The sequence below is a fragment of the Enhydra lutris genome, unplaced genomic scaffold (assembly GCF_002288905.1).
Source record: "Enhydra lutris kenyoni isolate GAN:26980312 unplaced genomic scaffold, ASM228890v2 scaffoldscaffold17, whole genome shotgun sequence".
Taxonomy (NCBI): Eukaryota; Metazoa; Chordata; class Mammalia; order Carnivora; family Mustelidae; genus Enhydra; species Enhydra lutris.
The window spans coordinates 1843844-1870208 of record NW_019154101.1 but is presented as its reverse complement, the minus strand read 5'-3'; the positions used below and the strand labels follow the sequence as shown (position 1 = coordinate 1870208).

The window sequence follows — 26365 nt, the reverse complement described above, 5'->3', positions numbered from 1 at the left end:
ACACATAGGCTGTAGCTTCCTTCTTTTCTTAAGCACAGTGACTGATTTATTAGTTTCATATTCTCTGTTCAAGAGATTTTAGTTCTTCAAGACATAAATTCAAAATTACAGAAAGTCAGAACCTCTGCTTTGAGTTAACGAGTCCAACAGTTAATGTCCACAGTTGGGAAAAAACCCCAAACCGAACAGTACCATGTGACTTCCCTAAGATTACTCAGCCAATCAGTGACTGAGTCAGAAGTATAACAGGGCAGGTCTGCTGGCGAGGGGGTCCCTGCTGCCTAATTCACAGCACAGCCCCATATGAGGAAACGCAGACCCTGGAAAATTTTTTAAGGTCAAAGGTTAATTTCCTCACCTTTTAAAAATTACTATTTCAAAAGATTATAGTGCCCCTTGTAAAAATCTCTAAACACCCACGTAGCTCTTCAGGCACTTAAGTCAGCTGATTTTTTATCAGACACAGAAATCTCTGCCTTAGAGCTCCTTCTGAAAGGCCTTCAGTGTTTTGCCGAAGGGCAGAAGTCTAAATCAACTTCAAAAATACAAAATCTGAACATGAGGGCTTCTGTTGTTAACTCTACTCTCTTTCTATGGACTGCACTTTCATGGCAAAGAACAAACTAGGAATCCTCTGCCTCCATCCAAATGTCTCGGTTGGTAGATTTAAGTGCTCAAGTCGCAAGAGTCTGAGTCAGTTATGCCAGCTGAAGAGGGAAAACTCAGAGAACATCTCACAGATTAGAAGTCGACCAGGATTCCAAGCACCTGCGTAGCTCAGTTGCTTCAGCGACTGCCTTCAGCTCAGGTCATGATCCTGGAGTCCCAGGATTGAGTCCAACATAGGGGGGTGGGGGTGAAAGGGTCCCCTACTCAGCAGGGGGTCTGCTTCTCCCTCTGACCTTCCCCCTCTCATGCTCACTCTCTCTTATTCTTTCTCTCTCAAATAAATAAATAAAATCTTAAAAAAAAAAAAGTTGACCAAGATTTCATACTTTCCTTTTACAAAGGCAAAATGATCTACAGGAGGTCCCAAAAGTCAGCCAGAGAAAAGGGTCTCACTGACTCTAGATGTCGGAAGGCAAGTCTGACTAAAGAAGAGGACACCGTCCAAAGGTTGTTTGCTCACCACAGCACCCACAGACCTCAGTGCCTGAGCATCTTTGTACTTTTCTGTGGCTTCTCGTTCACTCATTCCCTTGTTCATTTTCTCACTCATTCAACGTTATGAGTAGTGACCCTCTGCTGGGCACCATGCCAGGGAGCAGAAATAAAATGGCGACAGAGGCTCAGGGGGATGACACAAAAGTGGGCTCTCCATGCGACTGCACACAGAGAAAAGTGTGAAACTGGAACTTCATGTGTTGGACCTGTGGCAGCAGGAGATAATTACCTTGGAAGCTTGCTTCCAAGAGCTTAAAGGAGACAATTTGCTGAACAGCAATTGTCGCAGCTGGAAGGCAACAAAGAAATATTGAGAAGAGGCACATACACAATCATAATACACAAATGCAGAACAAAATTGCAGACTGGAACTGTTACTTAATAGAGGTATTTCCTGGAAGCCCTTAATAGACCATCAGCATGGCTATCTGATGAAAAGATTTCTTTTATTTGTTTGCTTTACCTATAAACAGATCTAGGATTAAACAAAGAACAACAATACCAAAAGCCATAATAATTCAGATTCTAGACAATAGTAATTGGCAATAATTGCTAAATTAAAATTTATCTCTGAAGTAAAGAGTTTCCTAACCATGTGAATGGGGCCATTGAGAGAATTATTTAGTCCAACCGAGAACAGCAAATTGCTTCCTTGTAAACAGGGATTTTGTGTATGTGCTACAATTGTGCTAATTATAAAATCTTCTTATCTTCTTACTAAAAACAAAGTCTCTGTCGCTTAGCTTACTTTCTCTCTTTGCTTCTCTCAATAGAGTTGCTCAACCCTTGGGAAAAATAATGAAACAAGTTTATATAGACTTTTTTTTCCATAATTTTTTCCCTACATCGGCCATCCTTCCTTAGAGATTTTATTTAATGTTAAAAGTTATTTATATTTACCATATTAAACTCTAGGAATGTAGAAGTAGATACATCCTTCAGCATATTCTATGTAAATGCTACATTTAATAAAGAAGGAAAAGGGAATCACCCCACCAGGATGTACTTTTTGCTCTTTGATGATTGCCAAACCATAGATTAAAGTAGCAAAATGAAAAGTAAGAACAATTTCCCTTTTTTTCTATAATGTTCACATTATACTTTGTGATTGGTTCTATATTGTTTTATCAGCACATTCTATATGTGGTGATTAGTTCTATATAGTTTTCTTATCAACAGTGAGTCTTTTCACTGAGTCTGACTTTTATAAAATTATAGAATTTGATGACAAGAGTACTCATGGTCTCACCTATTATATGTGAATAAGAGACTAGAACTGAAGGGGAAGGCCTGGATGCCTGCATTAGAATAAAGAGATGAAGAGAGAAATGAATACACCTACCTTACTGTCCAAGAGCATTCCAAAACATAAGATGAAAAAACCCTTAAAAAAAAAAAAAAGAAAGAAATCACCTGTATGGTCTTTTCTCCACCAGAGAAGAAAACATGGCTGTGTAATTCTATTCTATCACCCAACATTATTTTCTTGCTGGTCTCTCTCCTAGTCTGTGGACTCCTCAAAGGCAAGGACACTGGCTGATTCCACCATGCCTGGTATAACACAAAGCACTCAAAAAAAAAAATGTTTTTCTTGAAGGTACAAACAAATAAATGAGTGAATAAGGTTTTAAATGTATATGGAACATTCTTTTCCCTTTTGTGTCATCCTAAACACCAAACAAATATATTCTATAGCTTAGTCTTCCTTTAGAGTGGGAATTAAATCAACATTGACGGAGTGCACATGAATCCGTGACAACCGCAGGCACTGAGGTCCAACCCTAAGCAGAGGGTTGTTCTATCTGCACCCTTGCTATCAAGTCCAGTCCTTGTGGAACCCTTGGCCGAGGCTTTCTGGGACTATGAGATCCTTCTCCCAGTCAGAGCACCCCCAGTGGGTGCCTGTTCCCACAGCATCTCTCTATGGAGCTGCTCTCAGCAGAAGCTCCCTACACCTGTCACCATTAGGCATATGCTCTCAAGGTTCGCCATTTGCACTTACCAATGAAACGTTCGCTGGTGTGCTAAAGTAGGTGGAGAACCAGTTGCTTTTAGAAGATGGATTAGCACTTCCTACATGCCAGGCACAGTGCTGAGAGCTAAATTATGTCATGTAATTTATTTTATGATATAGGTAATAATATTATCCCTCTCTAACAGACGAGAGAACTGAAAGAGAGATTAAATATTTCTTAGAGGTCACAATAGACAATGTGCCATATTTGAGCCCAGACCTATTTAACCCCACAGCTCAAACCTTTAACCACCCCTTCTTTGAGACATCATGCAGAGGTGACCAGCAAACATTCATTGAACCAAGATCAAAGGCTCTCTTCCAGACTCACAGAAACCAAAAGATTACTTTTTCTGCCTACTCTCTGAACACTCTTCGATTGTGAAATGTAAAACCCATGCTCTTCAGCAGGTAGGCAAACTTCTGCAAAGAGCCAGATAGGACGTGTTTTAGGCTTCGCAGGAGGTACAGTTGCAAGTGTTCAACTTTGCCAAGGTAAAGAAAGCAGCTGCAGACCATATCTACACAAATGGGCATGGCGGTGCTCCAGTAAAACTTTATTGACAAAAACAGCGCTGGTTACAGTTTGCCAGCTCCTGCTCTGTTGTGCTCTGGAGACATCCTGTGCACCATTCAGAGTCAACAAGTGCTTTTGAATCCTTTCCTTTTCCCTGTGTGCTTTTGCAGAGGTCTGCCCAGGAGAAAGAGGGCTGAGCTGGCAGCAAAAGGGGTTAACATTAGGTTTATAAACTCAAACATCTAAAATCCTGGGATGGATTCCTGAACGAGTCTAATACTCTGCTTCAGTAATACCTGCTGGAAAATACAGATTCTGTTATTTGTTTGTTTCTTTTGGATTCACTGCTGCCTGGCAGTGTTGCTCACAGACCTGCTGCAGGCAATGGGAGATGAGTTAGCATCCAGAGTGGTGTTACCAACCTCAGTTCTCTATAATTACCCCCAGTCACCTGATGATGTAAGAAGTTATTCTTAAAAAAAAAGAAGAAGAAGAAGAAGTTATTCTTATTGTTCTCACCTGGAATGCATTGAGTAATGCAAAAACAATATGCCAAGCCAGATTCCGGTTGTCTACTATTGTTCCTATGCCAAAGCCCCAGGTGAGCCCCAGCAGAGGGGTCAGGATGAGAAGGCTCTTCCCCATGCGGACAATAGTGGCCTTGTTTTCCTGACCGGGTCTTTCTCCAACAGTGGGCCTCCAGAGCTTCCTGAGAACCAGTAGCACCACCACCAAATTCACAGCCACAATAGTCAGTGCAGGAACAGCAAAGGCTAAGAGGGGTTTGCTCCTATCAGACCAGTTAAGCCAACACACGTCTTTCCTTGTGTAGCCATTGCTTGGCTGCGTGACAGCAATCGTGATGGCACATATGATGAGAGGGCACCCGTAGCCCAGGCAGAAGCCGATGGCTATCATTGAAGGCATGGCCATGTGATGGAACACGAGGAGGATCCGATAGGCCAGCAGGATGCCAAGTGTGAGCATCCAAAAGAACAAGGAGAGATAGAAAAAGTGCACGAAGAACACAGCAGCTATACAGACTCCGGAAAGGTTTACGGGGGAGTCTCCAGTGGCAGCGACAAGGAACCAAACATCAGCAATCAGGAGGCACAGGGCTATGTTCACCATGCAAACATGACGTGTGTAGGAGGTCTGGTTTTTCTTGACCTGCTTCCAAAACAGAGCTTCAATGATCAGGCATAAGGTGAGACTTCCGATGGAGATGCCCAGTCCCACAAAGGTGATCCATTTCACCACGGGGATGATGGCAGGGGGGACAAAGGGAGACATCAGTACCGAGAAGGAGGTCAGGTGAGTACATCGGCACATCACCGTGTCTGGAGTTTCGTTCACCAGGTGGCAGCCCGCATTGTTCCATTGCAAAAGACTGAAATCCCAAAACACACAATGAGGTTGGCTCAGATTCGACTCTATCTTGGAAAAAATCAGGAAAACCTCATTTATAGAATAGTTTTGAATAATCGTGGATATCACGGGGCCATTGACCTGAGCATTTCCATTTTTGGTAGCAGATAGGATAGTCCCCAGGGTCAACGAGGCCATGCTGATGATGGTTTCTGGAAGGGACCGCTGGAATTGGTCTGACTCAATTAACACATGGCCTCTTATGGGAATGGAGGCATTTGGAGGGAACATTTCAGTCTGATAGTTGTAATCCATCTTGAGTTGGCTTTGGGACACTGGACTCCCTTTCCAGTTAATGAATTCCCGAGAAAAATTCAGAGGCAGAGCTGTTGGAGGTACAAGGCTACTGATGTTTTCCAGTGTCTTCAGTAACTGCGAGCTGGCATGCTGTTCTTCCTGTAGTAACACCGTCCAGTTGGTTACTGATGATGAATTCAGGATGTGGTCAGCTATACTGATGACATCCTGAAATACAAGGATGAAAGTCAGTTTGTGTTTTGAATAAGCAGCTCAGAGGACTAGGAGGGGATAGTCATTAGTATTAAGGATAGCACAATTGCCCAAAGAGTTGGCCCAGTTGAAGACCACAGCAAATGTACCAGTGAAAATCAGTTTATTCACTGCGCAGTGAAAGTTTTGGGTTAAGAAACTTGGGTCAGCAGAATCATATAAGTTCCAGAGTGATCTCCCCAGGACATTTGTATGCACACTGGGGTTCCAGCAAGGCTGAGAAAGAATCCTGTGGTGTGTGCTGTATCAGGCCCACTTCCTTCCACAGCGATGACAAACATGGCTGCCTTACTGCTCAGGCTGAGGCTCAGAGAGTGAGACATTAAATTGAACTCCTTTCCAACATTATGTTTGTTTTGCTAACATCAGAAGTTCTAAATTCATGTCATGGACATCCAAGTTGTAATTCATGTGAATTTATGAATTAATAGGAGAAAATATAAAGCAAAAGAGAATATAAAGCAAAAATTCTCAAACACTGGATGAGTGACTGAGAAGCATCAAACTATTGTGGGTTTTAAGGGTCAGTCTCAGCTGAAGAGATTCCTTTTCCAAACAAGTCCTTGAAAGCTGCCACTTTCCCCAGCAGGACCCTGTCTTTGGCTTATGGCTCTTGTTCCCAGGCATTCTTCCTCAGAGTCATCATCACTCTGACAGTCTTACCCTAAATGAGCCCTCTGTGGCTTCTGGCCCCAAGTCCCATAGCATGCTTCTTTTACTGCCCTCTAACCTCTGTCTTCTTTTAGTTTCTGTTTGCCTGCTCTGTTTGTGCCCTTCATTTTATTTTTAGATTTTTGTGTCATTTTGTTTTAGTTGGTCTCTTGTAAACAACACAAAGTCAGGCTTAAAAAAAAACTTGATCATCTTCTCTTTGGTTCACAGAGTTTTAACTTATTTATATTTAATGTCATCTCTGACATAATGTCACCTTGTATAGCTAAAGTATAACCGTGTGATATGTAGCCATACAATTCTATAATATAATTTTTCAAAAATATAATATACTTTAACATATAAAATGCACACATCCAAAATGTTTGGAAGGACATTCATTTAACAATATTTATTGAGTACCTGGTATGTACTACTTTTCATTTTCTAGGCACTGGAGGTGATACCTAAAATGCAAGCAGTGGCTATTCTAGGGTGACCAGATTACATATCCTTTTTCTTTTTTTTTTGGTCTATTTGCATTTCTTAGTAAGCAAGTTTTATTTGCATAAAATTTAAGCTAATTTTTAAATACCAGACTAAATCATGAATACCCCAGTCAAAAAGAGGATGTTCTTAAAATACACACTACTGAAGTCAGAGCTCTTAGCCACAAGAAAGACAACTGCAAAGACATTAAACAGTGGACACGTGTCATACGTTGTCATATGGTGTCATACAGTGTCACACAGTGCATATAGTGCAGTTTCTCACCTCTTCCTCTAAGCCTGCCTAGAGGTAGCCCTCTCTTGCTTTGAGCTCACATAACTGATCCCAAGAGTTTTTGGTACACTGTGGAGGACACAAGAAGTCTCATACAACAACTGACCCATGACCCCTTGCCTCTTTTCCATTAGTGAGATTTCAGCTCGGGTTTTTGTCATTCCTCCTGAAAGACTGAGCCTCTAAAGCAAGTCCTATAAACACAGGCAGACAGACCATACCTCCATTGTTGAACTAGACACTTTGAAATGGCTCGCCAGTGACAAAGACAAGACGTTGTCCAGAATTGACACCACTGAAGCCAGATTGCCGGCTGTGGTTGACGGGTTTTGCCGAATCACAACAGAAAGATTTCGCACCAAGGATGACACGGCTGTCTCGGTAGCATTGCCTGCGATCACACTGAAATTCTAGGAATAAAAATGGTTAAGTTCTAGAGAACAATGGAATGTTTGTGTTTCATATAAATTATTATCCTAATTATACAGAAATATATATTCAGTGAGATTCAATGACTTTCCAAACAGTACCCAGCTAGGAAGTGGAAAGTTAGTGTCTTCTGGTACTAAATTCTGTTTTATCAACTATGCTATGCTGAGAAATCCTTGTAGGATGAGAAGATAGAGGGACATGCATGGAAACCTGACTACACTTTGTCATTGGCTTGGAGTTTTGCTTCTTCTCTGAGGCTCCTCTCTGTTTCCACTATACTGAGTTATCTTGGAAGGCAGCCAAAAAAGGGACAGTCTTTTCCATTCAAAACAAGTCAACCCAGGAACCAGATCCCATCTGGTTTTTTGTTTTGGGGGGGTTTTGTTTGTTTGTTTGTTTGTTTGTTTTTGAGAGAGAGAGTGTGAGCATGAGTGGGACAGGGAGGGGCAGAGAGAGAGGGAGAGAGAGGGTCTAAAGCAAGCTCCAGGCTCAGTGCAGAGCCTGACAGGAGCTCAGACTCACGCCCCTGAGATCATGACCTGAACCAAAATCAAGAGTTGAACACTTAACCAACTGAGCCAAACAGGCAACCCTCATCTGTATTTCTTTTTGCTCTTCTCAGCTGACAGTAGTGTTCTCTGCTTTGAGCTGGGACTTGCCTGCCTTCACACCCTGGGTCGGACCAGTCCCAGCTATTGTCCATGTCCAGAACTGCGGCAAAGAAAGCAAGAACAAGGATAGACTCCAGAAGCCATCTGGTCCAATCTCCCCACCCAGTTTACAGAGGAAAAACCTCAGAATGAAGCAGTAAACATTCTATAGTCTCTTGGGAAATACCATTCTGAGTTTCATTGCAATAGTGGGGTCCCTGGCTGGGAGAGGAGTTCTGCTCAATATGGACATCTATTTGCAAAACAGTCTCAGAGTCCCTCTTTTCCATGACTTGAGTTCAAATTCCTTGCCATTTCCTTCCTTCCTTATATCTGCCTTGCCTTAAGAACTTGAACCTTCCTAAGAAAAACGTCACGTGGAAGTCATAGTTCTGGACTGGAAATCAAGTGACCATGTTTCTAGTTCAACACTATTGCTACCAGAGGGACCATCAGCCTCTTAGTCTTTCATATCCTGATCTTTAAAAACAGGTTGATAAGCCAGATGACCCTTAAAATCCATTGTAGTTCTGTCATTGTATTTGGTGCACCTCTGTCTGAGCCACTCCCGGCCCAGATTTCTGACATATGTACATCCTCACTCGTACTGAGCTGACTCACACCTCTACTTGGATCTTTGTTTTCCAGGCTTTCTGGACTTCTAAGACCACCTTAATTGCTGTCTTACCATCTATCATAGACGTCTTTGGCACTGATTCATTCCTCTATAGCTCCCTCCCCAATGGAACCATCAAATCTGACTTTTTCTGTCTCTCTTGGCTTCTACCTAGACCCTGCTACTCATGCCAACAGTGCCTATGTTTACCAGGTCTGATAATAGCCTTGACTTCTGTGCACTGACCAATGAGACAAATTGATATATTATTCTCCACCTAGCCACGCTCACTGGGAGATGCCCACGGTGAAACTCAGAACACAAGACACAGATGCTTTACCTTCTTCAGTTCCTCCAGCTGAGAATGCACACACGTCTCCCTAAGGATCCGCCACCCAGAAGGCTGGCACCTCGCTGTAATGTTCCCAGTGTAGCCGCTGCTACAGGGAAAAATATATTCGTCATTCATGTACCCAAATCCAAAGACAATGCTGTTACACTGGGCTGGGAGGAAAAATGGAAACAAAAAGGAAAAATGTGTCAATATCCTGGCACTTTGTACAAAGCATATGGCAGTGCTGTAGGATTCATGTTTCCAGAGACAAAAACCCATGCAAAATTCAGGAGTAGAAATTGGTCCTTGATGCTCAGCTTCATCCCTCTCAGCACCCTTTCTCCTTTCTGATGCCCTCCCCAAGGCTGGCCCCTTGCCCTCCAGTTGTCTGAACTGTGTCAACAGTCTTGCTTTTAGTGAGCCATAAACTAATAAGCACCAGGTGAAAAAAAGCCAGGGTATGATCACTCTTGGGAAAGAGTTTCATTCTGTAAGGAAATGTCAGAAAGTCAGAAAATCTGCAAGAAGCTATGGAACATAGCAGTAATGATACGGTTACAAATTGGACAGTTGCCATTTTAGAGTGACATACCCAACTTTTTGCCCTTTGTTAAAGCTTTTCACGTTGTGACCAGCCACTAGTTATGCTCGCAGCTGGCCCTCAGTAGTATATTCTGACCGTGATCGGGACCAGGAGAAGGAAACCATGCAGGAAAGATCCTCCAGGATTCTGAGGTTTGCTTATTCTTCCCAGTACTGTGTCCTAAGTGCCTAGACAGTTTGTAAATACTGTTGAATAAATGTTATTGAAAGTGGCTCATATCCAGGTGCAAGAGGCTTAAGATTGAATGTAAAAAAGAAAAAGGGAAAAATCTGAAGAAAAGTAGCAGAGTGTCATGTGTCTGTGTGTGTCTGTGGAGTGTGTGTGTGTGTGTGTGTGTGTGTGTGTGTGTGTGTGTTAAAGATCTAGACAAATGCATTCTTTCTTTGGTTCCCTGGATTATGATTTAGGAATATGTCAGCCCCAGGGCTCTCGGAGCATGTGTCGCAGTAGACTATCGCTGAGTGATTTCCATCAGGACCTGCAGAGAGCTCAGTGCTCCACAGCGTTACCCCGGGAGCTGGAGACCACATCGCTGGTCAGCAAGGATCTGAAATCGGAGACTGAAATGGAGTTTCATCATGGTGGGGGGAGAAAATCACTGCCTGTGTCTCCCAAAAGTCAGTCTTAGAACAATCCTGTATCACAAAGATTTCCAGTCTACTTCCTGAAGACATAAATGAGCTACTAAGTAGAGGACTCCCGTAACCTAAGCGGGGGATGGGAATTCAGAATTACCTTTTCCACATACTCTGAAAGAGCCATCTTCAAGCAGGAACAGCTTGTGAAGTCCTACCTTCACCTTCTCGGCCACCTGTTCAATGGCTGACAGCAGCTCAGATGTGCTGCTGGAACCCACAACTTCAAACCCGGCAATGATGCCTCCATCATTGGAATGACTGTGCGAAAAGAAAAATGAGATTCATTCAGTCAGTCACTCGGGGTCTGCCGTGTGTATGCATGTCACTGGGGCCATAGGAAGACATCAAACTGGTATTGTCCTTGCCTTCATAGAGCTTACATTCTAGCAGAGAAGACGAGGCAAATAAGAAACCAGTAACTATCATATGTAAGTAATTATATAATTGCATATAAAAATATATATATGTTTAGTTAAGTATTACAAGAGGCAGATGTGGTGATAAGAATAGAATAGCAGGTGGAGATGGGGCCCACTTTTTTTTTAAGATTATTTATTTATTTGAGAGAGAGAGAAAGAGAGAGCATGCACATGCATGAGTGGGAGGGGGGCAGTGGGAGAGAATCTCTGGCAGACTCCCAGATGAGTGCGAAAACTGAGGCAGGGCTCCATCTCAAGATGCATGAGCTCATGTCCTGAGCCAATAGCAAGAGTCTGCTGCATAACCAACTGAGAAACCCAGGTGTCCCAATGAGGCCCGCTTTAAATAAAGCTGGTCACGGGGCGCCTGGGTGGCTCAGTGGGTTAAAGCCTCTGCCTTCGGTTCAGGTCATGATCCCAGGGTCCTGGGATCGAGCCCCACATCGGGCTCTCTGCTCAGCAGGGAGCCTGCTTCCCTTCCTCTCTCTGCCTGCCTCTCTGCCTGCCTGTGATCTCTGTCAAATAAATAAATAAAATCTTTAAAAAAAAAAATAAAGCTGGTCAGAAGGTGAAAGCTGAGGCCTAAACAATGCGGAGAAAAGGCTACAGTTACAAAGAACATCAATGTAGTGTGCCAGCATGTGTGAAGGTCCTGAGGCAGGAAAATGCCTATGAGTTAAACAAATTTGAAGACTAGCTGCCAGGTCAAGAACCAGAGTTTCTCAATGCAGAAAGTTTCAGTGTGGGTTTGAATTTCTCTAGGGAGAATAAACTGAATTAAATAAAATCAGTTTTAGTTAGAAGACAAAAATTGATTAACTCATTTTAGCATAACTAAGTTTCAGTGAGCAGGAGAGAAATGGTAGGATATGATATTAGGTAAGTGGCCCGGACGTGGATCAGGTAAGGCCTTAGAGTTTGAATTTTATTTTTATTAAAAGGTTTCTTTCTTTAGTAAAAGTCAGAGGCATGCTCATGTTTACTGCTTAAGAGTGTCACTCTGGCTGCTGCATAGAATGGGCTGAAGAGGGCAAGCAGGGAAATAGGAGGACCCATCAGGAAAGAGGTGATGGTGGCCTGAAGTTGGGGGCAGTACCCATGAGGAGAAGTGGTCAAGTTGTACTTGAAGACTGAGCCACAGGAATTGTGAAGGATGCTGGGAATGGAGAAAATAACCAGTCAAGAAAAGACTGTAAGGGATAGAAAAACAAACTGCAGTGTATTCATACAAAGGAATAGCACCAGGCAGTAAAAAAGAAGGAACACCTGTCCCCCTCCCCAGGGGCACCTGGGTGGTTCAGGTGGTTGAGTGTTGACTCTTGGTTTCAGCTCAGGTCGTGATCTCAGGATTATGAGACTGAGTCCCAGGATGGGCTCCCCATTCACTGTGCAGTCTGCTTAAGACTCTCTCTCCCTCTCCCTGCACCCTTCTCTCCCTGCCCCCTGCTCTCTCTCCCTCCCCTCTCTCTCTCTCCTTCTCCATCTCTAAAATAAATAAATCTTAAAAAACAGCCATAGCAAAAGGAAAGAACCCCTGACACTCAGAAAAACAAGGATGACTCTCTCAGAGACGTGCTGAGGGAAAGAAGCCAGACATACACAAAAACTACACACTGGGCAATTCCATTTATATGAAGTTCTAGATAGACAAAACTAACCTATGATGATACAAATAAAAGCAGTGATGTTTTCTGGTGGGAGGTAGGGGTGGGCATAGAATTGGCTGGAGAGGAGCACAAGGAAACTTTTGGGGTGATGAAAATGTTCTGTATCCTTAAAAGGTGGCTAGTAAAAGCATTTGTCACAGCTTATGAAACTGTATGCCATAAGGCCTGAGCTATCGCTGTATGTCAATTATACCTCAATAAAAAATGATTACAGAGGATGACTCCAGGTTTGAGTATGTGCAACTGGAAGACTGGGTGTCGCTGTAACTGGGATGGATGAAGCAGCGGGAGAAGTAGCTTGATGCTTTTGAGGGGGGAAATAAAGGTTTTGAGGAGAAAAGTGGGATGACATCTGTTTTGGACACATTATGTTTGACATGCCTACCAGAAAATCTGGTGGAGATGTTAATAGGCAGTTGGATATTTGGGTCAGAGAAGCAAATTGAGACACTAAGAGGTTAAGATTTACTTTAAATCATAAATATAAAGAATAAAACCTAAATAATTGCATTTCATAGATTTATGCCTCCTTTATAATTTTATTTACAAATATTGGAGCCAGCTCGTAAGATATAGGAAATGAAATATGTGTTAGAAATATAAGTAGAAAGCCAGGGCCAATGTAAAGAAAAATATGAATATTGAATGAAAAATTACTGTGAGTTTCAAGTTTGTCTATGCATTCAGTGACTGCAAGGTCAGAAAGGAAAATATAATTCATTGAATAGAACTTGGTATAAGAAAAAAGCAGCAGTGTCTTTCCTAGCATTGAAATGTAAAGAAAATTATACACATGGGCCTTTATATAAGAACATGAGATAACCAGAAGGATAATATCCAGGACAGTATATTTATAGCAATGCTGCTGAAAAGTTCCTATAGCTGTTCCGTAAGTTAACCATGAAAAAATACATATACACAAGAAGTCAAGTTCTCTGACCTCTAAGCCACTTCCTCTATCAAGCAGACTATTCATAGTACTCAATGCACACATGGCTAACTAACCAAATAACTTTTGGAATGAAAGCATAAACAAAAGGATAATTTACTAAATATCTCTTTATTTGCTGTAGACAATGCCTACTGGGTTTTGAGCTATGGTGCATACATGGTATGTATACAAAAATATGATAGTTTACCCCAGGCTTCCCTCATGGATCCCAATTATACACTTTGTATCTTTGTATCATACCCCTCTGTGCTTGTGGACAGATCAGAACCACCCCTCTGCAGCCACAGCCCTCACCTCCAGCCCTCATCCATTCCCATATACGCATACCATGATCTGCTTCATCCCAAGTTCTGCAACGATGGGGTTGCAGTTCCAATCTCTGATCTATACCTTGGAGAATGCCATTCAGTATTTAATTTTCCTCTTCTGACTTTAAGAAGCATCACAGACTTTGTCCAATTTTAGTAAGAATCCTACTAGAAAGACCTGTTCTTCCCTGTTTTTTTGTTTGTCAAGGTCATTTGGGAATAGCACTGGCATTCTGTAGGATGGCTGCACAATTCTGGAGATGCCCTTCTCTTTTTTTAAGATTTGTTTATTTGAAAGAGAGAGAGAGAGAGACTGCACAAGGAGAAGGGCAGAAAGAGAGGGAGAGAGAATCTCAAGCAGACTCCCTGCTGAGCTCGGAGCCCAACACAGGGCTCCATTTCAGGACCCTGAGATCATGACCTGAGCTGAAATCAAGAAGCAGGTGTTCAACTGACTAAGCCACTCAGGCACCCCTCTGGGGATGTCCTTCTAAGGCCATTGTGTTACTTACCGAAATTGGGTGACACGAACTGACTCAAACTCTTGAATTCTTTTGAATATTTCTTTAAGCTTATAAAGAGAAAAAGGGGCAATATGTTGATTTTTGTCCCCATACAAGGAAGATATTTTAGCAAAAAAATTGATGCAGATAATAAATAAACCAACAGAACCACTGAAGAAAGGAAAAGAGATACCACAGGAGGTGAAGGCATATTATACAAATACAGTTCAAATGACAATTGACAATTGTATACGTACACACACATGTCATTTATTTTTGAGTTGACTAATAAAGATGGAAGAACCAATTGCTTAGAATTGAAGAACCAATTGTTTAGAATAAGGGATTGGGTGCCAGATAATATAAATTCTTCCAAAATCTCTTTTCTCCTTCAAAAACATAAGCCCTACATTTCCATATGAATTTAAACTGAATATCTGGAAAGTATTTGTGATCGTCAGTGAAAATGACACCTGAATCAGCATTATTGACAGACACTAATTTAGTTTTTCTTTGACTTCATTACATAGTCCAGAATTTTTCTCAGTAACTCTGTTTAGCCCCTAACAAGCAAGGCTGCTTTATGGAACAAATCCAAAATGCTGACAATTGAGCCTAGAGCATGAAAAATTTCCTTTTGACAAATAAAAAACAGGAAATAACCAAGAAGTCTTGCTAGAATATGACTCACATAAATGAGCAAAAGTGAACACAAGAGAAATAGAAATAACTCAATGGCTAAAACTCTCCCAGAAAGAAAATGTTCAACATACGTAAGTTGTGGGCAATGTGATTAACTGCTCTGTAATAACTCATTGAACGTGAATAATTAAGAATATGTATTAAATAAACATTCTGAATTGAAAACATCTGAACTTATGTTTAGCCAACAATTTCCTATGTGGAAAGTAGAAAGTGCTTACTTGAATTTCAATTCCAGTGGCATATTTGGAGTATGAAGGAGAAGATGAATTCAAAAGGTCTTTGGCAAATCTTTCATTAATTTTGAAAGTGCCCCAAACCTCTATGGGAAATAAAAAAGGTTTACAGATATAAAAATTAGTCACTTGAATTTATTACAGCATAAAATTACAGCAGTACATTTGAAGCCCATCTATTCAACAGCAGTATTTCAATTTCTTCTTGTAATGAATGTTCACCTAAAATAGTATAGGAAGTATACACAAAACTAGACTTTTAAATTGTGGATTTGGAATATAATGAGAAGGTGCTGGTGATCAAGGCAACCTTTTAAGTAGGTAAATGTGTGGTCAACCACATGTGGTTAAGAAAGGCAGTTACTTAACACTGAAATGTGCGCCCATCTAGGCATTGAACTCACACACTGTCCCTATGAAAAATTTGAAAATAAAAGAAAAAAACAATAAATACTACTTGCTAACTCCAATATACCCCTTGCTTTCCCATTGCTGGTGTTTTTCTGTGATGGGACTGGTTGTAGCTCATTTTCATGTGGACAAACCCTGTTTATCCTGCATTCAGGATCTAGGCAAACGGATCTCCTCTGCAAGACTTCTCCTGCTCCCCAAATGCAAAGATTCTTTCCCACCTCTAAATTCCTACAGTACTCTTTTCATATCCTCTTTACAACCCCTTGTACCAACATATCTGTTTATGAGCATTTCTCATGTTTATAAGAACCCACTCCACTTTGGGGAGACACTTGTGAGTGTAATCCCTGTCTGATCCATCTTTTTATCTCTTCAAGGTGCATCAGACACAGACCTCCTTTCAAAAGGTAGGCTTTCATTCAAATTTATTGAAGAAATTGCACTGTCTTCTTTCTTATATTATAGCCTATCCTCCCCAGATGGGCTGCTAATTCAGAGAGAGAGAGAGAGAGAGAAATGCTTCATTGTGTCCTCCCATAATTTGCCTCAGATCTGGGTGTAAAGATGGTGTCTAATAAATATGTGTGGCCTTCATGAATTGGCATGGTCCTGGGAAGGGGAACCAGGAATGCCCAGGAAAGCTGAGTTATTTCACATTCTCCCTCTCTTTGCACAGCTCTACCAAATTTCAGAGTTTCAAGAGAACTGATGTAGTCTTTGAGGAAACTTCCTGAAGTCCTTCAAGCCCTGGAGCCCATGTCATTTGGCTCACTTCTTCATCCACTGAACATAAACCAAAGGAGACTTAGCTCTCTCAGCTTCCACTGGTTTCCTAAGCTAGACCTTTACCTTCTGTTTTGTTTTGGTAATGCATTCAGTACACATACTTGTTGTCCATATAGAACATATATTTCAGTATAATAATTATGTGCTCCTTTCTGCTCTCACACCTCTAGACTTCCCTTTTCTATAAATCGATGTTGGCAAAAGCAATGGAAAGAAGGCAGGGAAAAAATTGTATTTATTCAAGCAGTTCCCCTACTTGAGATTTCTGTGAATCCCCCTCCATCTCAATAAAATCATAGAATTGCAGAGCTGAGCTGGATGAAGTTTGAATTGATGCCCAAATGTCAATTCGCATTTCTGAATTTTCTATACTTATGAACTTCTTGCTGTGTCCAGCTAAGCCTAGTGGGGTATATTGTTATTGCTCTTTGATGACCCTGCAAACACTAGCTCTGCTCAGAGAGACAAAGAGTTAACACATGGGTGAGAAGCTAGAGTTCCCTCCCTGTGGCACGTTGGGCTCAAGAACCCCCCCTCCTTCCCCCACACCAGACCTCTCTTCCTGGCACCCCTCCATCCTTACTTGTTCTTTCACAGAAATTGATGCTGTGGGTGAGGTTGTTGAGGTGACAGTGACAGCTCTGGAGCCCTCCAGCTGTGTGAAGGTAGCATTTCTGGGGATCAAGGCATGAGGGAGGAAACCAGGTGTAGCCATCCTCACAGGCACACTGCAAAACCCCATTCTGGTTGCCACAATCTGTACCAAAAAAACGGAGCTTGGTCTCACAGGATCTTGTTTATAAATTGACCCATGCTGAGTTCTCATCCTTGGCTTTGACTTAGAATCTGAACCAAGTGTATCTCACCAAGAGCTAGAAGGATAAAACTAGGATGACAGTATGTTTAAGGTAAGGATATGTCCAACCCAATAGATTCTGAGCCTGATACCAGACACCTAGCAAACATAAAATTAAGTGGCTGGGTCTAGCGTCCAAAAGAAGGATGGATGACCAGTAGATAGTCCTTGGAATGGGAAAGAGAAGCAGAAGAGGGTGTGCTAACCTAAAAGTTATTTAAGAGAGATCTAGAAAGTATTTTTCCACTATTTTATTGGAGGCTCCTCCTACCCACCTACCACCATTCTCAGGTAGATCCCATAAGCAAGATGGCAAAATTGAGGAGATGATGAAAAATTCCATCAGTCAAATCTGTATGCTCATTCCCTACTGAATGACCTAAAACACCCATCAAAAGGCTTTCCTTTATAATAGACAAAAAAATTGGGACAAAGCCATCAGACATCTTTGCAAAAATATGCATTATGATATATAGTGAATGATTCTCAAGCTTTGTCATATGTCGGAATCACCTGGAGGGTCTCATCCCAAAGTTTCTAATTCAGTAAGTCTGAGATGGGGCTAAGGATTTGCATTTCCATTAAGATCCCTGATACTGCTGCTGTTAATCAGGGCACCACACATTGAGAACTACTGCTTTAGACAAATCTTTTAACATCTCTGAAACCGAGCATTCTGATTATTAGTGCTATTTGTCAATTACTTCTTGCTCTTTTCTGGGCACATAGTAGTATTACATATCCTGGCCCTCTGATGTTGAATGGGGCCATGAAACCAACATGGGTCAATAAGTTGTGAGCAGAATTAACGTGCGTCACTTCTGAATTAGAGAATTCAACTGCTAGTGTGAAACCCTTGAGTGTTCTATTCCTTCTTGGCTCCAACTGGGTATATTTGAGATAGCGTGTGATTCATTAGCCTGGATTCCCAAGTCACCACACCAACACAACCCCACTGCCAAAGTTTAATAGAGATATAGCGTGAAGAAGAAATAAAACAGGTGTTCTTTCAAGTCACAGATATTCTAGGGATGACTGTCTCCATAGCATAACCTAACCTGACTGCTACCCACCTTCCCCCTTCCACTCCCAGTCCCCAGAGGGCAGATTTACATGTAGTGGCCTTTGCTCTAATAATCTTCACTGGTTTCTGTAACCATAATGATGGAGGTTTCAGAAGCTTCAGAAAATTCTTCACGTCTCTCTTCTCCTTGGAATCTCTATAGGCCACCTGAAGCAGCAGCTCATACTCCTGGACTGGGCCTAAAGAGAGGAAGATAGTCAGAAGCCTCCTTTTTCAGTCTGGAAGAGAAATATTGCCAAGGAAGCCACCAGGAAGTGTTCATCACATGTCATCTGGGGGTCATGGGCTTTGCCATGGTGCTTGTTACTGACTTCTGCTCCTCCAATCATTAAGTAAGAATGAGCATCTGGAGGAACACTTGCAGATACCCCATATGTGTCTGATCTATGTTTATTCTCCCAATTTGCCAGGCCAGGGGCTCCCACTCTCCCTGACCCATCCTGGCATCAATCACCCTCCTGACATTACACGGCTCCTCAGGATGTATCCAAGGTCAAGATTCAGGCATCAAGACCCAAGGGAGAAGAGGTGAGAAAATCCTAGTCACTGTTGCCTCTTGCTCTCCCAGCTCTAGCCTCCTTGAAGGATGTTAAAAAACAAAAACAAAAACAAAAACAAAACCCTCCAGTCTCACAATTTCCTCTCCAAAGAGCCACTTTTTTCTACTGTAAAGAGGTTTCAGTAATTAGCCAACTTTGAGTACCTTTCATGAAATGCAAAAGCAAAACCAAACCAAACCTTACTTGAGACTTTATGCACCCTCATCTCAGTCTTATCACTCCTGAACAGCACCTTTTGTTTCCCTAAGGAGAGGCTGTTATGTGTTCTAGGCTCAGGAGACTATGAATTCTAGTAGTATTCTCCCTCCCAGAACTCATTTAGGCACATTTGCATGAAACACAATGTGAGATTTCATGGCATTTCCAGATCATCCCAAACATATCTATGCACTCCAGATTAGGAATGTAAGGACTTCAGAGAAAAAGAGGGAAAAGGTGAACATCCTTTTATTCTGGGTCTCCTTTGACTGCCACTGGTGAAATCTCTTAGAAGTCTCAGACTTCTCAAGACATCCAAGCTTTCTGCAGGGACAAATGAGATGAGGAGCTTCTCTGAGACCATCCCTTTTCTTAGGGACCCAGGGAGCCAGGCAGAAGGGAAATTTATAGAGAAGGAAATCAGTGGATCAGTCTCTAGACTTTTTAGAAGGCAGTCAAGAGGGCCGCAGGAAGTTGGTTAAGCCTGACATGTCTCATAACATGGACAAGAGCTTCCTGTCTGCCACAACTTCCACCATCTCACTTCATGGAGTCTCAGTCCCTCTCTTACTCTCCCCTCTCCTTGCAGGCTGGAACCTGTCCTAGGTCTTGGGAGCCACACCAAGTAGAGAAAGCTAATGGGACTCCTGCTCCCACTGCCTAAGCAGGTAAGAAGTGGGGGAATGGTAGGTGTCAGAGGCACATGGCCCTGGTCCTGGAGCCATACTGACTAGAATTGAATCATTCCTCCAATTCCCTAGCTCTGTGTCTTAATTTCACCATCTGTAAAATAAAAATGACCATTGTGCCTAAATCAGAGGGTCATTGTAAGGACTTAATCCATCTAATGCACTTAAAATAGTGCCTGGCACCTAGGAAGAGCTCACTAAATGCCAACTATATTTTTACTGTCAGGGAAAATGTTTTTATGGCATTCCAATTTGAATTTTTATTTCATTTTCTGGAGAACTGCAGCCTTGTGTGGTGGTAAGTTCAATGACACTATTTGCACACTATTGTAGATCCCTGCCCTGGAGAAAGGCTTTTGTGGACTGACCCAGGAATCTAACAACCATCTGTCTGCATCATTCTTTCCATGAAGAAATACATTCAGTGCTTGAAACATCAGAACAACAAATTAAATTAGGAACACAACCTACTAGTACACTGAGTGTTGTACCCACTAATCACATGGTTAGGATTGAGATAAGGAAGGAAAAGAAGGGTACAGAATAGCTACTTGCCAGGTATGGAGCAGGATACCATGCCTTTATGTATTATTTAATCTTCACAAATATTTTGCTAGTAGGGATTGCTGTTAGTCTCATTTCCCAGATTTGAGGTGTTTCATAGTGTGTCAAAGATCATACGACCAGGGGATCTGGGTGGCTCAGTGGGTTAAGCCTCTGCTTTTGACTCAGGTTGTGATCTCAGGGTCATGGGATCGAGCCCCACATCAGGCTCTCTGCTCAGCAGGGAGCCTGCTTCCCCTTCTCTCTCTGTCTGCCTCTCTGCCTACTTGTGATCTCTCTCTCCCTCTGTCAAATAATTAAATAAAATTAAAAAAAAAATCATACAACCAGTCAGAAACACCACTAAGGTTGAAACCCTGGTCCCTTGGCATCAGGGTCTACTGTACCACACTCTCTAAGGGAGGCTCACCTGGATGCTTTTTCTTATTAACAATGAGTCCTCTTCTTGTGTTGATGCCTTCATTTCTCTGTTTAAAAGAAAAGAGAAATTATGGTAGGGCTTCCTAAGGCCTTGTTGGATCTCCTTGATGAATTGAAATTATGGATCTAAAATCCAAGGTAGGGATGATGGGGAGGTGGCTAGGAAAGGCCTCCCTGAGGCAACTTTTGAGCACAATGCTCAAGGAGGTGGGGAATTGAGGAGCCCTAGAAAAAGAACTTTCCTGGAAGAGGCAACAGCAATGGCCTTGGGGTAAGAATATTCCTGGCATGTGAAGACTGAGTGAGGAGGTCAGAGTAGCTCAGTGGAGTGGGTAAGAGGAGAAGGGTAGGAAGTGAGGTCAGAGAGTATCTCCAAGGAGGTAGGCTGTGTAGATCTTTATAGGGCAATGGTTTAGCTTTTATTTGAATGAGATAGGAACCCACCAGAAAGTTCTGAACACAGGTGAGAGTGTTCTACTTTACTTTTTGGAAGGCTCAATCCTGTGGCCATGTTAAGAATAGACAAGCACAGAAGCAATGAGAGCATCTCAGGAGTAATTGAAAAACACAGGTGAGAGATACTGAAAGTGTGGATCAAGGTGGTAGCCATAGAGGGAGTGAGAAATGTTTGAATTATGGGTGTATTTTAAAGATAAAGCAAAGCAAAACCAAACAAGAGCCAATGGTTTAGATATGGATTATGGAAAGAGTCAAACATGAAAATCGGTTTTTTTGCCCAACCATCCAGAAGGACAATGATACCACTTGCTGAGATGGGAAAGGAGAAGCAGGTTTGGTGGAGAAAAAAAAAAAAAATCAAGAATTTAATTTTGGACATCTTCAGTTAAGGGGCCTATTGGACACCCAATTAGAGATACCACAGAGATAGTAGATACATGGGTGTAGAGTTCCGGGGAGAAGGTTGAGATGCAGAGGTAAATTTGGGAGCCATCAGGGTATAGAGAACATTAAAACCATGATCCTAGATAAAAGTGTCAAGAAAGTGAGTGTAGTTAGGAAAGAGAGTCCAAGGATTGGCTGTGCCAATCTATGTCTTTCCTTGGTCAAATAAACAATAGGAAGAAATGTGCTGAGCTAGTGGAGCTCTCCAGATGGCTCAGTCTGAGTGCCTTATTTTGCAGTTAGGTCCTCTAAATTCTGAGAGATGAAACTGCTTATCCAAGGTTACACACAGCTAATGTGGATCACATTGAGACAAGAACCCAGGCTTCTGATGCCAAGTCTATTAAATTATGTAGTTCCAGTGGCCTAGAGAGTGATGGGTTTTCAAAGTACAGAGGGGGAGAAGAGAGGTGGTAGAGAGGGAAAACAGGGCATATGCCAACTCACCCCCAGGAAGCCATCTTGGCCTTCAATGAGGGTGAAGAAAGAGATGAACCAGAGCACATGGACTTCCATCTTCAGTTGGCCTCCCTCCTTCTCCTGGACTCAACATAAATAACTGGGGCCACAGTCTGTGGCTAGACAACAGATGTACCATGCAAGGCTGAGGCACAAAAACAAGTAATTCAAGCCAAAACTTAAAAATGTACAGTGGTAGGGCCTAGAGTGTATCAGAAGCTCTGAGTGGTTGATGATTTTTCTACTTCAAGTATGTAGCCTGAGAGACCATTACTTCCACTCCAGTAGCAGAAGTAGTAAATTTCCATCTTTACAAACTGCCTAGAAAATTGCTCAAGAGCTCTCTTCTCGAAGATCACATTTGACTAAACACAGGCTATTTTAAAATCATGACTTGCTTAACTTTGCAACCAAATGCATTTGACATCCAGCCTTTTTATATTTCAAGGTTTTCTTCTCATCTCAGGAAAAACAAGCATTAAAATAACCAAAGATCCTTAAAACCATGAATATAAGGATAGAATCAGAGTGCTTAAGCATAAAAATAATAATGAACAAATCCAGCAAATTTCTTTCTTTATAGTTGATGTAATTATCAACATATTATCCTTGTTTATGCTTCTATCAGAATAATTTGGACAAAATTCAACACATAGTTATGGTCACAAAATTAACTGCATATACCCAGGTTATTTGGTGTCAACAAAAAATAAAAATCATGGTAAGTTAGAACTATTCTGTCCAATATGCTAGCCTATAGTTACATATGGCAATCTAAATTTTAATTTTAATTACAACAAAATGAAATGAAATTTCTCAGTCACACTGTCCACATTTCAAGGGCTCAATAGCCACATGCAGCTAGTGGCTACCAATGTCAGGCAGTGTAGACAAATAACACTTCCACTATTTTTTAAGATTTTTTTTATTTTTAAATTTTTAAATATTTTATATTTTTATTATTTTTATTTTTTTAAGATTGATTGATTATTTAGAGACTATTTAGAGAGAGAGAAAGACATGCACAGGGGGATGGGCAAAGGGAGGGGCAGAGGGAGAGGAGAGAATCTCAAGCAGACTCCATACTGAGTGGAGACCTGGACACAGGGATTGATCCCACAACCCTGAGATCATGACTTGAGCTGAAATCAAGAGGTCAACTGATTGAACCACCCAGGTGCCCCAGAACACTTCCATTATTGCCAAAAGTTGTATTAGTCATGGAATAGTATTTAGCCTTAAAATAGAAGGAAATCCTGTCACATGATACAACATGGATAAACCTCAAGGGCATTAGATTTTAAAAAGAAACCAATCAGAAAAAGACAAATCCTGTATGATTCCACTTCTTTGAAGTATCTAAAGAAGTCAAGCTCATAGAAATAGAAAGTAGAATGGTTGTTGCCAAGGGCTTGGAGGAAGGGAAAACAGGGACTTGTTATTTAATGTTATCAGGTCAAAAAGTTCCAGAGATATCATGCCTAACATGAATATACTTCACACTACTGACACTGCACACTTAAAAATGGTTAAGATGGTACATTTGTGTTATGTGGCATTTTAATATCATTTTGAAAAGTTGTACTGGACAGCACTGACAGAAATGAAGGAGTGCATCCTAATGGCCTCTCCATGTTCTTTTACATCTCATGGGAAACAATGAAAACCTCTAATTCCCAAAATCACTAACCCACCACTAGATTAAGTGTCCTTGATTAGCAGCACAGAAAATGCAAAAGTGGACCCTCCATTCCAGCCTTTCCCTTGTTTCTCAGGTATACCTTAACCCTCATAAAACCCTGCCATGCCTGACAGCACTGCCCCACACTTTGCTCTCTGATCTACAAGAAAATAAAAAAGATGATAGAGACAGGATAAAGAGTACCATAGACATGGCATACATGTCAGCAGATACCCTTTCCAGGGCTTTCTAGGGAAGCATGAAAAGTAAGCAATGAAACACATACAACTTTTGTGTTTCCCATCTCCCCTTAGGTGAACACCGCTCTCTGTTCTGAGACAGAGGTTTGGGTACAGTAACTTCTAGATCACTAATTCATTCTTCTGCTTCATTTACCCTAGCTGTTAGAGTATCTAGATTAGATTGGATCTCACTGATAGCATTTTTAAGTTCTGCCAGATAAGTTCTTTTTTCTGCCCTTAGAGAATCTATTTTTCCATTAGTGGTTTTCTCCAACCTAGCCATTGTCTGCATAACTGTTACCCTGAAATCATTCTATTGAGGGATGATTCTGCAGGCAGATATCAGAAGATAAAGGGAAGGGGGGGGGATCCTCTGGGATCTTGCACCAAAGTGCAAAATCCTCTCATGCTGGGAACTGCTTGCAGACTTTAGGGCAACCCCCCAGACTGAAACCTAGAGCTGTGGGGGCACACATGTGAACTGGGGGTGGCTGGCAGTTTTAGAAGCACAAAGGGCAGAGACATGTCTGAACCTGGAAATGAAGGCTGGGAGTGTGGCTGTAGGGCACATAAGCCAGGATGCTGTGGTTTTTAGCAGTACAGACAAAAATGAAGTCAGTGTGGCCTACAGTGCTTACTGAAGAACAGGCTGCGATCTCTCAGTAACTTCTGCTCTGACTCTTGGAAGAGAGTCAGAAAGCCACCAAAGAAAGCCACCAGAGAACAAAAGCCCCCACAAACCAGTTTTCACTGAGCCCATCCCCTCACCCCAAAAGGGGGCAGGTCAACTCTGCCAAAATAGCATTGCCTGAGTAACAGCGTGGCAGGCCCCTCCCCAAGAAGACAAGCTAGAAGAACAAGAAGAACAACCCTAAGGTCCCTTTAAAACAGGTACATCTTGCTTGGTTTGTGGTCAATAACTTGGACTCTATATATTCCCTCAACCACCCCTCAACAGAATGGCTAAGAAGAGGAACCCTCAACACAGGAAAAATTCAGAGACTCTGACTTCTGTCACAGAACTAATGGATATGGATATAAGCAAGATGGTGGAAATAGACTTCAGGGTAACAGTTATGCAGATAATGGCTAGGTTGGAGAAAACCACTAATGGCAAAATAGATTCTCTAAGGGCAGAAATGAGAGCTTATCTGGCAGAACTTAAAAATGCTATCAATGAGGGGCACCTGGGTGGCTCAGTGGGTTAAAGCCTCTGTCTTCAGCTCAGGTCGTGATCCCAGGGTCCTGGGATCGAGCCTCACATTGGGCTCTCTGCTCAGCAGGGAGCCTGCTTCTCCCTCTCTCTCTGCCTGCCTCTCTGCCTACTTGTGATCTCTGTCAAGTAAATAAATGGAAAATCTTTTTAAAAAATGCTATCAATGAGATCCAATCTAGGTACTCTAAAAGCTAGGGTAAATGAAGCAGAAGAATGAATTAGTGATATAGAAGACAAACTAATAGAAAAGAAGGAACAAAACAAACAGAAAGGAAAGGAAAGGAACACGAGGAAGCCTGCAACAAACAGCTTAGAATTCATGAAAACAGAATTAGAGAAATAAATGACGCTATGAAATGTTCCAGTGTCAGAATTATTGGGATCCCTGAAGGGGTGGAAAGAGAAAAAGAGAGAGAGAGAGAGGACTAGAAGATATATTTGAGTAAATCTGAGCTGAAAACTTCCCTAATCTGGGGAATGAAACAAGAATTCGTATCCTAGAGGCAGAGAGAACCCCTCCCAAGATCAAGGAGAATAAACGAAAGCCCCAACATGTAATAGTAAAACTCACAAATCTTAAAACCAAGGAAACCATCTTAAGGTCAGTTGGGGGAAGAGATTCCTATGTACAGAGGGAGGAACATCAGATAATGTCAGACCTGTCCATAAAGAACTGGCAAGCCAGAAAGGACTGGCAAGACATATTCAGGGTATTAAATGAGAAGAACATGCAGCCAAGAATACTTTGTCTGACAAGGCTGTTATTTAGAATGGATGAAGAGATAAAGAGCTTCCATGCCTGGCAAAACTTAAAGAATATATGACCACTAAGTCAGCCCCACAAGAAATATTAAGGGAGGTTCTATAAAAGGAGAAAGACCCCAAGAGTGATATAGAACAGAAATTTACAGAGACAATCTATAGAAACAAGGACCCCACAGGCAACATGATGACCATAAAATCATATCTTTCAATAATCACTCTCAACATGAATAGCCTAAGTGCTCCCATAAAACATCACAGGGTTGCAGATCAGATAAAAAACAGGACCCATCCATATTCTGTCTACAAGAGACTCATTTTGAATCTAAAGATATACCCAGATTGAGATTGAAGGGATGGAGAGCTATCTTTCATGCCTATGGACCTCAAAAGAAAGCTGTGG

The 26365-nt window shown here is 41.8% G+C and overlaps 1 protein-coding gene across 2 annotated transcripts in view; it reads right to left on the bottom strand.

Moving 5' to 3' along the window:
- The window catches only part of LOC111147821 (adhesion G protein-coupled receptor F1), a 35239-nt gene extending 11385 nt beyond the window's left edge, over positions 1–23854 (bottom strand). Inside the window, exons 1-13 of one of the 2 annotated variants that reach the window (XM_022504073.1) lie at positions 23819–23854; positions 22050–22136; positions 20689–20746; positions 18298–18447; positions 16912–17085; positions 15114–15214; positions 14200–14258; positions 10439–10599; positions 9106–9269; positions 7289–7477; positions 4215–5588; positions 2507–2548; positions 1394–1453 (exon numbers count right to left, since the gene is read on the bottom strand). In XM_022504073.1, coding sequence (XP_022359781.1) covers positions 1394–1453; positions 2507–2548; positions 4215–5588; positions 7289–7477; positions 9106–9269; positions 10439–10599; positions 14200–14258; positions 15114–15214; positions 16912–17085; positions 18298–18447; positions 20689–20746; positions 22050–22136; positions 23819–23854 — 2655 coding nt within the window. Of the gene's footprint in view, positions 1–1393; positions 1454–2506; positions 2549–4214; positions 5589–7288; positions 7478–9105; positions 9270–10438; positions 10600–14199; positions 14259–15113; positions 15215–16911; positions 17086–18297; positions 18448–20688; positions 20747–22049; positions 22137–23818 lie in introns of those variants that run through there. The other variant, XM_022504074.1, reaches the window with a different exon arrangement.
- Positions 23855–26365: the final 2511 nt, after the last annotated feature.